This window comes from Brugia malayi (genome assembly GCF_000002995.4).
Source record: "Brugia malayi strain FR3 genome assembly, contig: Bm_v4_ChrX_scaffold_001, whole genome shotgun sequence".
NCBI lineage: Eukaryota > Metazoa > Nematoda > Chromadorea > Rhabditida > Onchocercidae > Brugia > Brugia malayi.
In genome coordinates this window covers 16,802,258-16,816,485 of record NW_025062479.1, presented here as the reverse complement: position 1 = coordinate 16,816,485, position 14,228 = coordinate 16,802,258, and the positions used below count along the sequence as shown (strand labels likewise).

The 14,228-nt window shown below is 33.9% G+C and overlaps 1 protein-coding gene across 2 annotated transcripts; it reads right to left on the bottom strand.

Annotated features, from left to right (window-relative positions):
- Window positions 1-5,295: 5,295 nt before the first annotated feature.
- On the bottom strand, window positions 5,296-11,639 carry Bma-mbl-1 (Uncharacterized protein; the record flags this gene model as incomplete). 2 transcript variants are annotated; one of them, XM_043075114.1, is made up of 6 exons in its annotated part: window positions 5,296-5,324; window positions 6,362-6,521; window positions 7,014-7,334; window positions 9,308-9,709; window positions 10,809-10,931; window positions 11,526-11,639. In XM_043075114.1, 6 exons carry the CDS (start codon window positions 11,637-11,639, stop codon window positions 5,296-5,298), a joined length of 1,149 nt encoding a protein of 382 aa, XP_042931048.1. The 2 variants fall into 2 exon arrangements, with proteins under 2 accessions (XP_042931048.1, XP_042931049.1); XM_043075115.1 differs by lacking the exon at window positions 7,014-7,334.
- Between the last annotated feature and the right edge of the window lie 2,589 nt (window positions 11,640-14,228).

The window sequence follows — 14,228 nt, the reverse complement described above, 5'->3', positions numbered from 1 at the left end:
AAACATTGATACATCGTGAGTTTTTCCTTTTTCCATTTTAGTTGTTTTCTAAAAAGGTTTTTGTTTAAAATTAAACTTTAATTCACTATTTAGTAAGGTCTGCTGACTACTTTTGCGCACTTTTACTTATCTCTTTCATCTGGAATTCGTAAAGTGTAGGTTTGTGCAGATAAATGAAGGAGAGGGGGTTTTATATTTTTCTTAAATACGAAAGACAAATAAGAACCAGAATAAACGAAAAACTAACGCTTTGTTAGTCTGCACATTTTGAACAAAAAATCTTTATTTTTTGTGCTATGGTAATGATACGTCACCCTTCAGGTTACAAGAGCTTTATATATTTGTTACAAAATACAAGATAAATCAATAAAGAAATACAACGAAGCAAATTTAAGCTATCGTAACGTTATATTTTTGTTTTGCAGTAGTGATGTTTTCAAACTTTTATGAGGTTACAAGAGCTGGAATATTTATTTGGAAGGTTCAAATTTGATGGAAATGTACCATTGCAGATTGTCTTTCATGATGTGACTGGCATTCATTCGTTAGTTTAGAAAAAAAAAAGACTTCAGTAAAAGATGATCGTAAAAAATAACTGCAAGAAATAACAGTAAAGGACCGTCGTATGGACTCCATCATGTAATCCTTTGTTTTTTTTTTTATATCAAAAAATCGATAAGAACTCGCGGTATATGAAGTTTTGCGTTATGGTTGTGCATAAAACCGTACATATTAGGCACATTTCTAGACGCTACTTTAACATATCATCGGTCAGGGAATAACCAACAAAAGAATATTCACATAACATTCTTCATTTAAGCGACTGAATGGCATTAGCATTAAACGCTCGAAGTGAGTGAAAGTCATTTTCACAAGACTTTCAAAATTGATGAGAAAGCGGAATTACTTGACCTTCCTGTGTAATTATGCAACCCAGATCTTGCAACTTTTACATTTGTAATCGAGAAGGAATAATAACTTAATGGATAAGCTCTACTATTTCCCGCTGAAAATCACAATCATAGATGCACAGAACCGAACAATTTATACTATATGTCCAATAATGTATTTGAGATGCAGAAATCAAGGATTCTATAATAAAAAAGACTACACTCCTTTCATTATTACCAGTAAGGAAATTAAAGAAAACCCAAATCCTCCCACTTCAGTTTGCAATTCATGTAATACTGTTTCAACCAATTTTCGAATTTACAACTAAAAATCAAAGAAAATGTATGAGTGTCGACCCAAGTTGGTCTTAAGCAATACTGATGTCTATTTTAGTTGATCTAACATGATTTTTGGATAAAATGTTGTAATCGATTAAATCTTTTTATTCACTGCAATATACATAACAGAAAACCATGCGACAAGCATGGAACGAATTGCATCATATAAGCTGCAAGGAATGAGTTTATAAGAGATCGATATTTTCTGATTTGATGCTTAACAACTTCCACCTTGCTTCGTTCAGCTCAACTGTTATTACAGGACCTTCAATTACAATACTTGAAAAGCCAGAACAATGTGTCATCCATCCTTTCCTCAATATTGCAGGTGTCTTATCAGTTTAGTGTCATTTTACCCTGTAAAGTAGTAATGATTATTTCTAATCCCGGATATATAGCATGTGATATTTAGATTCTCAAATAATATAGCACAGTTACAAATCTTCATGAACTCTTTATTATTAGAGTAAGACCAAATTATGTTACTTTTAAGACCACGCCCAAATTCATTCAAAACTTCAACAAAAAAAGAAAAAAAACACAAAAAAAACCTTCAATTATATCTTTTCGGCTCTTCCCTCAAGAAAATTTTGCATATAAGATCTATACTGAAATGAAGAACAATTTCTTCTTATGGATTGACAAAGTTCGATTTTTAAGCCTACCACAACTGCATGAACAAAAAAAGGGATAAGATTTCGGTCGCACTCCTTTTCAATCTATTTCGTTTTTCTTCCATTCTTTTGTCGGCACTTCTGAAGGTTGATAAATTGTTCCTCTCTTATAACAATGTTCCGAGGACGATTAAAGGACAATACTTCCCGAAGATTTTCTTCACAAAAGATTTGAAGCAATCTAAAAAAGATTTTAAAGACAAAAAGTTAATAATCGATTCAAAGTCTAATTTATTTTCATCGATTTGATCGCTTTTAAACATATAATTACAGCGTATCTTAAAGGAGTAGTCGGAACAAGAAGAGAAAAAGGATAAGGCGTAAAGAAAGAACGAAGTTTAACTGATTTAATGACAATTTCCGAAGTAGCATAATAATATCTAAAATTCAATAGCAGTCGAAAGAACCTCACGATCAAATACTTTGACAAAGAAAATCCAGAAATCTATAATGTTTTTTGCTTCTGTCACTTTGATTTGAAATTCAGTGAAAACCAGCTTACATGTAATGGAGGCACTTCTTTTACCGAGGAGAGGCGAATCGAAAAGTATGTTTTAATGGACACTGTCAGTAAATTTATCAACAAAAGCTATTTCTCTCCTAAATACTAATAAGAAGAATTTCAAGTAGCCAGTATATTCCTTGAAACTTCAGACAGATAATAATGTACTTTAAAAACTACAGTGTGTACAAGAGATTTATCCAATTGCTAATCTCAGTGATAAAGTATGTTTTACAACTTCAGGTTCGCAGTTACAATGCCTTTTTTCGGTAAACTACGCTAAAATCGATACGGAGACGATAATTTATTTTATTATATGAAAACCTAAATGCAGTTCTACTTTGATATAACAAATCCTTTCTTTGACACCGAACATCTCCTAAATAGTATAGAAAGTAGCAGTGTTTAAAAACCGTAGAAATCGAGCATCATTTCAGCACAAATGCATACCAGACGAAAGCCTTCAACAAATTTATTTCTTCCAATTGATCCGACTTCCTCTTCAGCAAAACCACTTTAGTGGCCGCGACCATAGATAAGGTCTGAAAACCGAAGTTTTATAACAATTACCCTAGAATCTTCACTTTTCCATGATCCTTGGCATTCCTCAGATTCCAACACAACAACCTGTCTAGATAAACTTCGAAGCAATTGTAGAAAAATGAAAAAATCGTTATGGAATGAACACTCCCTTAATTCCCCTTATCTAGAACTGATTACTTATAAAATCCTGCAAGAGACAAAGCAAAAAACTTTTGGTATTTACCATTCCAAAACTACCCAAACAAAACTATAGCAGGTATGACAAGGTTATCAAAGACCAATACAAAAGACGCATGTGGAAATGATTTCCATGTAAGAAAAAAAATTATTAGTAGTTATCCCAAACGTTTCAATATGACTTCGGACGGAAATAGAGGCAAAATTGCAATTCTTAATTTTATTGCATGCATTATCAAACTTTTCAGAGCCATTTTGAGCCTTTTCCTGTTTAATTACCCATCAAGTAATTACTTCAGTCATTTGAGAACAACGATTGATATTCACAATCTAAACTAATAAGACTAAAGCAAAGGCAAGCAGCATTATCGGTAAAATTTCCGAAGCAGATTAGCCAGCTTATTCAGTGAACTGATATCATAGCTGAAAACAGTAACTGTGACGTTTAGTATCGCTATCCGATATAAGCTGTTAATATCACTATCACATCATACAGGCATGTGATTTGAACCCTTATACTCCCTGAAAGATTCCCAACTTTTAAAATACATATTATCAGATCAAATTTAAAGTTGAAGTTGTGCCGAAATCATTTGTTAGTAATAGTGTACGCAAAGAATACTTGGTTGAATTTCGCACATTTCTTTTTCGAAATCACATTTTCAATATACTTTGACAACATAACAAAATATCAAATTTTTTTCGTATAAAAATAGCAAGCAAGCTTTAGACGGTACTTTTTTAAAGATTCCTGACAGATCTCTCTCTCTCTCGCCCTCTCTCTCGGTCTCTCTCTTTCTCTTCCTGTCTTAAAAAATCCCGCTTTTCAACAGCACTCTCTGTTCCCCAGTAATGTGCTTTAAACCACTCCTAGGATATGAATATTATACCGCATATTAATGTTTACTTACATAGTTTTCCATATAATCATATAATGTCTAATCATATTTTGACCTAATTACTAGCTCTATTCTAAACTAGTATGTATCTACCAACTGAGTTATTTTCAAAAAGTCAAAAAATTTTTAACTAGATCCGAACAATAAAAATTTTTAGAACTATAAAATAAAATTCCGACTATTTATATATTCTGCTATGTTATTTTTTCGAGTATAAAATTTTACAGCAGTTTCTACAATATTTAGCAGTTAGAACTGTTATGCAAAATCCAAAAAATTGTCGAAAGCTGCAGTAAAGAAATTTTTAAAAAGGGAAACTGGCAAAAATAAAAAATAAAAATCAAAGCGTTCAAGAAAAAAAAAATGCAAAAATCGCTAATACCACTGCCTGACTAAACTTGCCGTTAGTTAATTTCTTCAAAAAAAATTGTTAATTTAAAAAGTGGCATAAAAGTCTACCCTCACTTTATGGTTAAAGCACATTGCCCAAAGCGATAAAGCATATCTGGAAAGAGCAGAGTAGGAGAGAAGGATTAAATAAAATCATATTTTATAACTAAATGTATTCTATTATTACTTTACCTTTTCAAGTATTTCTGATTTTCAAGCACTACTCCCAAAATGAGGAACGACTTTGGGCGAGCTGCTGTTGTTGCTGTATTGGCATGACTAACTCAAAATTAATTACAAATTCCTGAAAAATCTCGTTCATTCATAGCAAAAAAATTGGAATGTGAAGTGGGAGCGAAAAAAAAGCCGCCTGCCACTATGCTTATTAAGGTGAAGAACAAATTCTTCTTAACTATACACACGCACACATACACATACAAATATACACGCATGTACACACACATACACACGCACGCAGACACACACGCACACATATAAACATAATAAAAACATCGAAACAGGAAAGAATGACCATTTGAAAAAAAAAATCATCCAGAAAAAAGAATTTTCTTTAAAAAAAAAAGCAAAGATAAAAAATGAGAGGAAAAACAACACTAAATACGTTTGAACATCACCGTCATCAAAAAGGATCACAGAATGCAGCACAAACCGCGCGGGTAACGAGAGATACGTATATGACATGAAAGATATTTGTTGTTGTTGTTGTTGCTGTTGGTGGTGTTGTTGTTGATTTCTATGACAGAATAGTAATAGTAGGAATAATAATAATAACAGTACAATAATAATAGCAATAGTAATAGGGTGGTTTTTGAGTAGTAGTAGTAGTAGTATTGGATAGTGTAACTTTTTTTGTGATACCATTAGAAACGTGGAGGAATCTGGCCACTAACTGAAAAGTAAAGCAAAATATTAGCATTTTGGCTTGAAGCAGCGATAGCGGCATGCGCAATTTTTCTTTAATTTTAAAAGAGAAATTGATCAATTTTGGCATCAATTTTTTAGTACTGGTACTCTCAAAAAAATACAATGGTCTTCACTGAACGGAGTATTTTTTGATTGCTGTTTCTCTAATTACCTATCCCCTTTTACCGTGCTTATTTTGGGTATAAAAAAGGTTTCCTCATGTGCTTAATATATCATACTTAATCATTTTCATTGACTAAACCTGCTAAAAAGGTTTAATTAATGAACAGATAATGAGCAGACAGTAGTAACAGAATGATAAATAATTAATTTACTTTCTGATCACAGAGAGGATATTTCCATTTATGCTAGATATTCTGAATGAAACATCATTTATGTTCCATTACAAATCTTAGAATCACTAATGTGTCTTTTAGAGGAAGATGAGATTTTTAAAAATCAAGTGTTTAAAATTAAATGAATAATATTTTTGTTGCATAGGAAAAAATGTGGATGAAATAATTGTTAGAAAAGGTAAAATTTATCATTAAATCATTTTAATCACTGGTAGCAATAAGTTGGGAGAAAAGTGAAGCAGCGACAAACAATTTTGTGCAGTACAGTGCATCTAAAGAATAGGTGTTGAATTTAGAATGAAGCGTAAGCTTTTCATCCCATTTGCGACAGTGAAACAAAAATGAGGGATACATGATAAGGTGTTATCGCTCAATTCAGATAACACTTTTTGCCAATTCGTAACGACCAAACTTGACACATGAGCATTAGCATCGAAAAAAACGATGAGGCATACTATATGTGTTCGCTAAATGCCGCCAAATCATTCAAACAATAGCAAAGCTAATGTTTAAATTAAACGGTACAAAATTAATAATCAGCAATGCGAAAAGAGCGATCGTTCCCATGTGCGATCATACTATATCACCAGAACTGCATTTTCTAATCATCATTAGACACCGGAAAACTGATCTTTAACGGTTAATAAAAAAGAAAGAGTATACTTACATGACACAGTTGGCATGTAGCCGATACCGGGAATCAAATATGGATTGAAGGTAGCTTGTGGTACATGAGCCGCAGCAGCAAGTTGGGCTGTAGCACCATTTGCATACACTGGCACACCACCTTTCTCAGCAGCTGGACGTTTACATGGGACAGCACCTGCCTGGAACCAAACATGCGTTTTTTATACTAAAGTTAGTATAATGCGTTGGGAAATGAAATGGTTTCGAATAATTGAAAAGAAAAAACAAAAAGTTAGCTTGAAAAAAACGAAGCAGTTTGACGGTGGCGGAGCATAAAGTTCTCTTCCTTGGTAGCTTTTCATGCTTTAAAGGCACACAACATATAACAAAGTATCGTGTGAGAAGGCGAGAAAAAAACAAGGAAGGAACTCTAGAATTAACGATTGAAGACATCAAATAAATTTAAATTAAATGGAATTTCAAGTTAAATTTAAACAAAAACAAAATTAAGGTGTAAAAACGAACAGAAAAAAAAAAACTAGAAGGAAGGTACCAATGCATTTTAAATGAAAATTGGTACCGTCAGTACCGGGGAACCGTTGAAGAGGTATGATTTCTTTGGGTCGACACTCTGAAAAAAAAAAAAGGATGCGTGTGTGTGTGAAAGAAAGAAACAAACGGAAAATCGGTACCGCAGCAGCAGCAGCTAGGAGAAAGGAATTCTGATCGAACTGTTGCGCCGTTGATGGCCCAGCAGCGGCAGCCGCAGCAGCTTGTTCCTCTTCCAAGGCACGTTTTCGACTATTCTGTAGTGTTGTTCCGGTAGTAGCAGTTCCGCCTGATCCAGCTGCAGCCGCCGCTGCCGCAGCAGCAGCAGCCGCAGCTAACGATGGTGGTAATGTTGCGGTAGCTGGAGCCAACTGTGGTGGTAACGTGGTAGTGGTAGCAGCAGCCGTAGCTGCTTGCGACATAGCAGCAAGATTTTGAAGCGCCATCAGCTGGGCTTGAACTTGCTGGAAGGGAAATATTCGCAATGGATGATAAACAGCCGCATTAAGCCATGCAATAATCATACACACACGTACACATTCACGCACACCTACGCACGCACACTCACACATATATTTAAGAAGCCACCACACAAAAAAAAAATAATTTTCACATCAAAAACAGTTCGGCGTGCATAATACATTTCTTTTAATTGTTTGCTTAAAAGTTATTATGTTTTATAGATAACGACTGAATAAAGTAATGACAAGATGAGACATACTTCACGTATGTCATTTCTTATAGGCAAAGTGGCCAAAGAGAAGGATTCGTATATATTCCCCATTACAACAGGCAGATAAGAAATTTAATCATCCAAAGTGAAAATACTGAATAGCAAATTGAAATCAGATTTTTCCTGATAAATTCGATCGATAATCACTATCTCTAACAAGGTAGGCATGATGATGACAAATATTTAAAACGATTGATTTGATCGAAGATTTGGATACGTTACGTTAGCTTCATCGTTTTCCTGTGATAAATCGATCAGAGACGTTGACGTATTAATTTAATTAAAAGTAACAGTAGTAGTATGGATGGATTCGGAAAAAGTAGCATCAATGAAATGCAAGTGGGATCATTACCTGAATTTTCAACATAAATAGTAAACTACACCAGCATTGCAGTTTTCATTTTGCTTCGAAACTTTGTGTTAATGCGCAATTTACTTTCGTTCTCAATCCTATTTAACTAATTCAGATGAGACGATAAGGTGATGGAACTAATATTGTTGAGGTCTTTTTTTGCATAAATCATCGTAACATTTATTAATGATTTCTCTTTAGAAGACAGTTTAAACATTTAAACATTGTAAAATCCATGTGACTGCCCTAATACTGCCACAATTAATGCAATCTTATATTTCCGTACATTTAAAACAGAAATCCTAGGTGATATTACTTCCGCAGCTGGCAATTCGGTTCAAGTTATTATTTGTTATTATTATTATCGGGTGGTTTAAATGGATGAATGAATGGACGTAAAGAAATGAGTCATGCTTCAAGCAGTTTCTTTCGAATATATCATAAAAGCATTTTGCTTCGAGAGAAAAAAAAGGAACACATTCATTTCACGTGAAATTTACACATTTTTATGGCGGAAAATGGATGATCAGTAATAATGACCAATTCTACATAATAAATAGTAGCAGCAACATGTAATAGAGAGCTTAGAAGCAACAGAAAATAAAGAAAAACTGACACGCAAAAATAAAGAGATTATTTAGAGGGAAAAAACACAACGTTTTTGGTCGAGCTCACAGTACACAGAAGCGAGGCAGTAAACGTATAATCCTGATTTGAGATATGTATTTTCAACTTTTTAGCAATAGAGAAAATGGAAGGGAAGAGAAGGGGCGGAAGATTCGAGGAGTATAAAAAAGGTTGAAAAATATGAGAAACATTCCAACACTTGCACGCACGCGTTAATTCCAGTTATCCCGGTAATCTCAAGGAAGTACGAACGCATGAGCGTTACTTAACTTTTACCAATTTGAACTTTTAAGCTATGAATTATATCTATCACACAATTTTATTTCATTGCAAGGCATGAGAGAATAAAATAAAAAAAGTCAGTAGTGGCCTTTATCAGGGCATATATTATCATTAGACGAAGTGAAACGCATCATTATCAACTACCAAATTACTACTTATTGTTGCGTATGTAGTTAATGTGCATACAAGTGTCGGGCGTATTCCGGAAATCATGCTCCTTGAAAGTTCTGCCACTTCCAGGGACTGCAAATTCCCAGAAAGCATAGATCATTGTGGTAGCTTCTTTGATATTCGTTCTCAACCGAAGTTTTTGAGAATTCAAAAGAAATATCATCAGGACAGAAATAACATTTGTTATGCATCATCAGTGTGAATGTGAGACTTACCTGTGCTTACTCTTCTTTCATAAAAGAATTATTTAAGAGAAATAAAAAAGTACTAACCGCTTGATAAGCAGCTGCAGCATCACTGCTTGGAACAGGCACAAGTGTTGGATACATGGTGGTGATACCCTGATAATACTGATAAGGAAGTGCAGCTGGGACTAAAGTTGCAGCTTGTGCGGCAGCTGCAGCGGCAGCTTGCTGCTGTTGTTGTTGAACGATGAGAAGCTGATCATTGAGTGCTGCAGGACTAGCCTGACCACTGACGACCAACTGCGCTAATGGATTCATTGTTGAAAGTGCAGCAGGAGCTGCTGCTGCTGCTGCTGCATTCTGATTCAACTGTGTACAAATTAAATTTTTGAGAGCCAAATTATTTCGACCATTTATCAGTAACTGATCCTTCAGATGCTGTGGCGGATGCAAATATTTGCATTTTGGGTTTTCCCGAGTGCATCGACCCTACAACAAAATGATATTCGAAGCAATAAATTACTTAGACGTGACTATATGCATAGTCACGTTGATTCATAATCAGTTTCACATTCTCCTAAATCTTATTTTAGGTACCTCATAATTAACCATTATGACATTTTACGTGTGATGCTAGAAGACGCCGGAAGACAATGAATTAAACGTGAGCATACATTTTTCTTCTTGTTACATAGATACAACAAACAAGTTCCAGGGTGCATTCCTATTACCAATAATGCATGACAGAATCAACTACTACACATAATATCAGTAGTAAATTAATTTATCATGAATTTACTTGAATTCCTATTTGAACGATTGTTAAGTGGGAAGAGTTCCATCTATTTTATTAATAAATACATGAAAGTCTTAGATGAAGAAACGGAAATTTTATTTGCAAATACAGAAAATATATCCCATTTTATTAGATATCTCAAATCATCTTTCCTTCTGCATTTTCATTATTATGCTATGTTGACAGATAATATATTTTATAATTTAGACCTACCAATAATGTTATTATATATATGTGTATCCCACTTTTTTCTCACAGACGATAGAAAAGTTTTTTTGAATAGAACAATTAGTAGACTTGGTAGCCATCAAAAAGAGGTACTAAGGAAAATCATCACAGTGTTCTCTGAACTAGAGGCTAGACGTCAAGGCTTCAGCTTCACAAAACCACAAAACCACAAAAAGAAAAACGTTTTAGCGAAGATAATTTATTTCTAGCTTAGCAGAATTCATTCCAACATTTCTATAGGCAAGGTGATAAAATTATAATTGACAAAAAGACAAAAAACCTATGTTTGCACTTAAAAATCATAGTGAGGAAACTAAACAGTAGAAAATTTTTCGAGGAAAAAATTAAGTAGCCAGAGCAAATAAGTTTAAAATTTTTGAAATTTCCTAGCATTCTACTACTACAGGATTAATGCAGTTGGCTTCGATCATTGTTATCATCAGCATCATCATCCAATTGCCCTTTTGTTTTGTTAAAAGCTGGCAAATGCTTATTAATATGAGTGAGCAAATAAAGAAAGATAAATTCTAGAAAAATAGAGAAAGTAAGAAAAGAAAAATAAACCTTAATGGAATCATAACAAGCAGTAACACGGCCATTCTGTACATCAACGTGTGGAGGTGGGTGTGCAAATTTACATTCTATATCTGATCTCGAACACTGACCTCTTTGAAATTCGCGACATACCTAGAATTCAAGTATTTGCGACTTTTCTTGCTTCACTTTTTAACACTTTTATTGAAGACAACTTTTTCAAACTTATGTAATATCACAAATTTACTTATTTGCTCTCGAAGCAAAAATGTTTTCTCGTTTTATTTTTTTATTTTTTTTTTTGGAAAGAGTATACAACTGACTGAACATATTAATCTTATAAAACTTTAAAAAAAAAAAACAACTACAAAAGAGTTCAACTGGGACAAGAAACAGCTGACGCTCCCAATCCATGAAGTCAAAATGAAAAATGCGTTAGAAATTCTTACACTGAAAAAATTATGTTTTGGAACATATATAAAATAAAGATGTACAAAGGAAGTCGGAAAGGAAAATTAAACAAATGATACCAAAAGATTGTATTCTTTAGGGAATTCTTTCTGCTTATAAGTGGAATATATTGTTCGCTGATTCAAAGGGTGGTGATGTGCTTTTTAAAAGAAATATGATCGATTTACCACGGTTTTTACTGATCCTTATCCAATAAATATTAACACTAAGAAACTGTGAATGTCTGAAGCTAACTTAATTAAAAATTATTAGGATAATGAGTAAAATGAAATTTACCTCCAGCTGTAACCATCTGGAATCTTTAACATTAAGCAACTGCGACATAAGACCCGTTGAAGAAGTACTGCTTGCTGCTGCTGCTGCTGCTGCGTTGCTGTTCTCATCGTACATGTCAATAAATGCCTACAAATAAATAATTATGGTAATTAATTATATCTTATCGTACAACGAATCACGAAATACTGTCGAAACGATAGGATTCATGATCTTATTTCAAATTTATGTCTGCATAAAATTTCAGAATATTTTCAGAAAAAATGACCGATCACACTCTCAATAGTGACCTTTAGAGAAAGAAAAAAGTCTGATTCATGAATAAAAGATGAAGGGATTACTACTATGCAGTCATTATATTATATCTAACCGTTACAGTAAATGCAAAAAAAAAATTTCGCGAAAAAAAAAGATCGAGAAAATTTTCCCAGTTCATTTACACAATAACTGTTGGTATATCCCATAACTTCTTAAATAAATGAAATGCGATAAGGAAATGAGCAACAGAATGAAGACTGTGACTCATGTCCGAAAGGGCAGTTAACTCAGTAAATTGCAGTCAGAATATTTGCGCCATCAAGCCTCACACAGACGTGCTACATGACTCCTTAATGACAAATCTATGTATCTATTCTGACCTATGTATAAATAAATTGATGAAAAATGGTGTCCCACCACTACCACAAATGAAATTTAAAATTCGACAGGGCGTTTTATATCCAAGGCAAAAGAGCACCGATCACTAACAGGTACGCACTACCACTTGTATGTCTCTAATAGTAATATCTACATTTGATGTCCGTCCTCTCCGTCGTATGACACGTCGACGCATGCATTAACGTACAGATGCGGACACATGCATGTACTTGCGACACTTCACCACCAACTCGAGCATCACTGTAGCCAGCTGTGTCTTTTCTCCACACCGTTAAACAAGCCAGTTTTGGTGAAGTCTCCTCTTCCAAACATTGTTTGTGTGTGTGTGTGTGTGTGTTTGTCCGTCTATCTGTCTTTTCGACCGTTGTCATATTTACATAATATTGCTGTATGCTTTGGCGTGTCTGTCTTCTATCTATTCGTCCTCTGTCCTTGGTTAAAACTGATGAAGTGATCAAGTACCAGATATTCATTCCAGTCCTTATCACAGTGAATCGTTATCAGTTGATTGAGGAATGAAGTAAAGCGCTGTTAAGTGACCGACTCTCGACATGAATAATTCCCCACCATACACTGGAAATACTGGTGACAGCCAGTGCTTGATTGTATTGCTGAAGCTATCATTGGGACGAGACAGAGGACATAATCTGGGGATAGAGGTAGAGACAAAGGGAAGGATGTAAACAAATAAACAAAGCTGAGAAAAGATAACGGGCCTTTGATATTTAATTCAACTTCTAAATTACTATTCATTCTTGCTTGGAGAGTATTATCGATGGACATTAACTCTCGAACAATGCCACTTAAACTGATCATCGGCTTACAATGTCTGACGATCACACTCCAATTATTCACTTTCATCATCATTAACACATATAGAAGGGCTTGGAAGACGGCGGAGCCATTCACTCCAGTGGGCACATCCAAAAAAACATACTGCAAAGTGATCCTTTGTTGACAGGATGCTCTCCTCGATTACAATACATTCCCCGAGAGGAACTCCCTCTCCCTCCTAAAGTCCGATAATTTTAATGATTGATCAACAAAACCTAATTTAGTCTAATACTTTCGCAATGTCTAATACGATAGCAGCAATTCATTCAAATGTACAAAAAAATAACAAATAAATTTGTTAAATTGTTGTAATGAGAAATACTGCCAATAAATAGATCTCACGAAAGATTGAAGTGAATGACAGTTTCAGCGATAATTTTATTCATCCAAATTAACGTTAAGTATATCTGGCAAATAATAGATACAAAACTGGATCAAATTATTAGCTGCAGCTAAAGGACTAATTTAAATATCGATTATCATTTTATCATCCTGTTACTACTTGTAAAAATACAAACAAGTACGCCATAGAATACTATGACAAAGAATAAATTTTTACAAATTTTACTGCACATTAGAAAGAGTATTAAAGGTGAACAAGCGATGTTTCTATCTCACAATCTTATGTGCCAATCTATATTAATAAAGGTTGATATCCACACCCTCTGTGATAAAAACTAATATATGTTTCCCCTGAATTTTAAGAAATTATTATATTGCAAGGCCTTGGGAACATTTCATGGTAATGTTGGAGATACAGCAACATGCCAAATTGCCCTCTTGAGATATCCTACTGAATATTATAAGCATTAGGGAAGGCAATTTGAACAACTGCCATTCAAAACAACTGTCGTACATTTTCAATTTTTGCAAACGTTGCATTCTTCACTCTAGTTACAGTTTTACATAAAGTTGGGAGAAATTGAACGACTAAACGACAATGCGAAAATAGAATTTAATTGTTTTGTATAAAAAGAACTATTTATATGTTGATGAGTTAATAACATTATGTCCATATCTTATTATTCGAATCAACTTCATCTAATCCCAATTTCTATGACAAAGTTATCAACATACTTTAATTATATGATAGAGTATTATCTCACACAAACATTACGATACTAGCAATAACGATGGATAATAATTCAGAATATCAAAAAATAATCTTATTAAAGAATGATTAGAATGTCATAAATAAGAACTTGGACTCTGTCA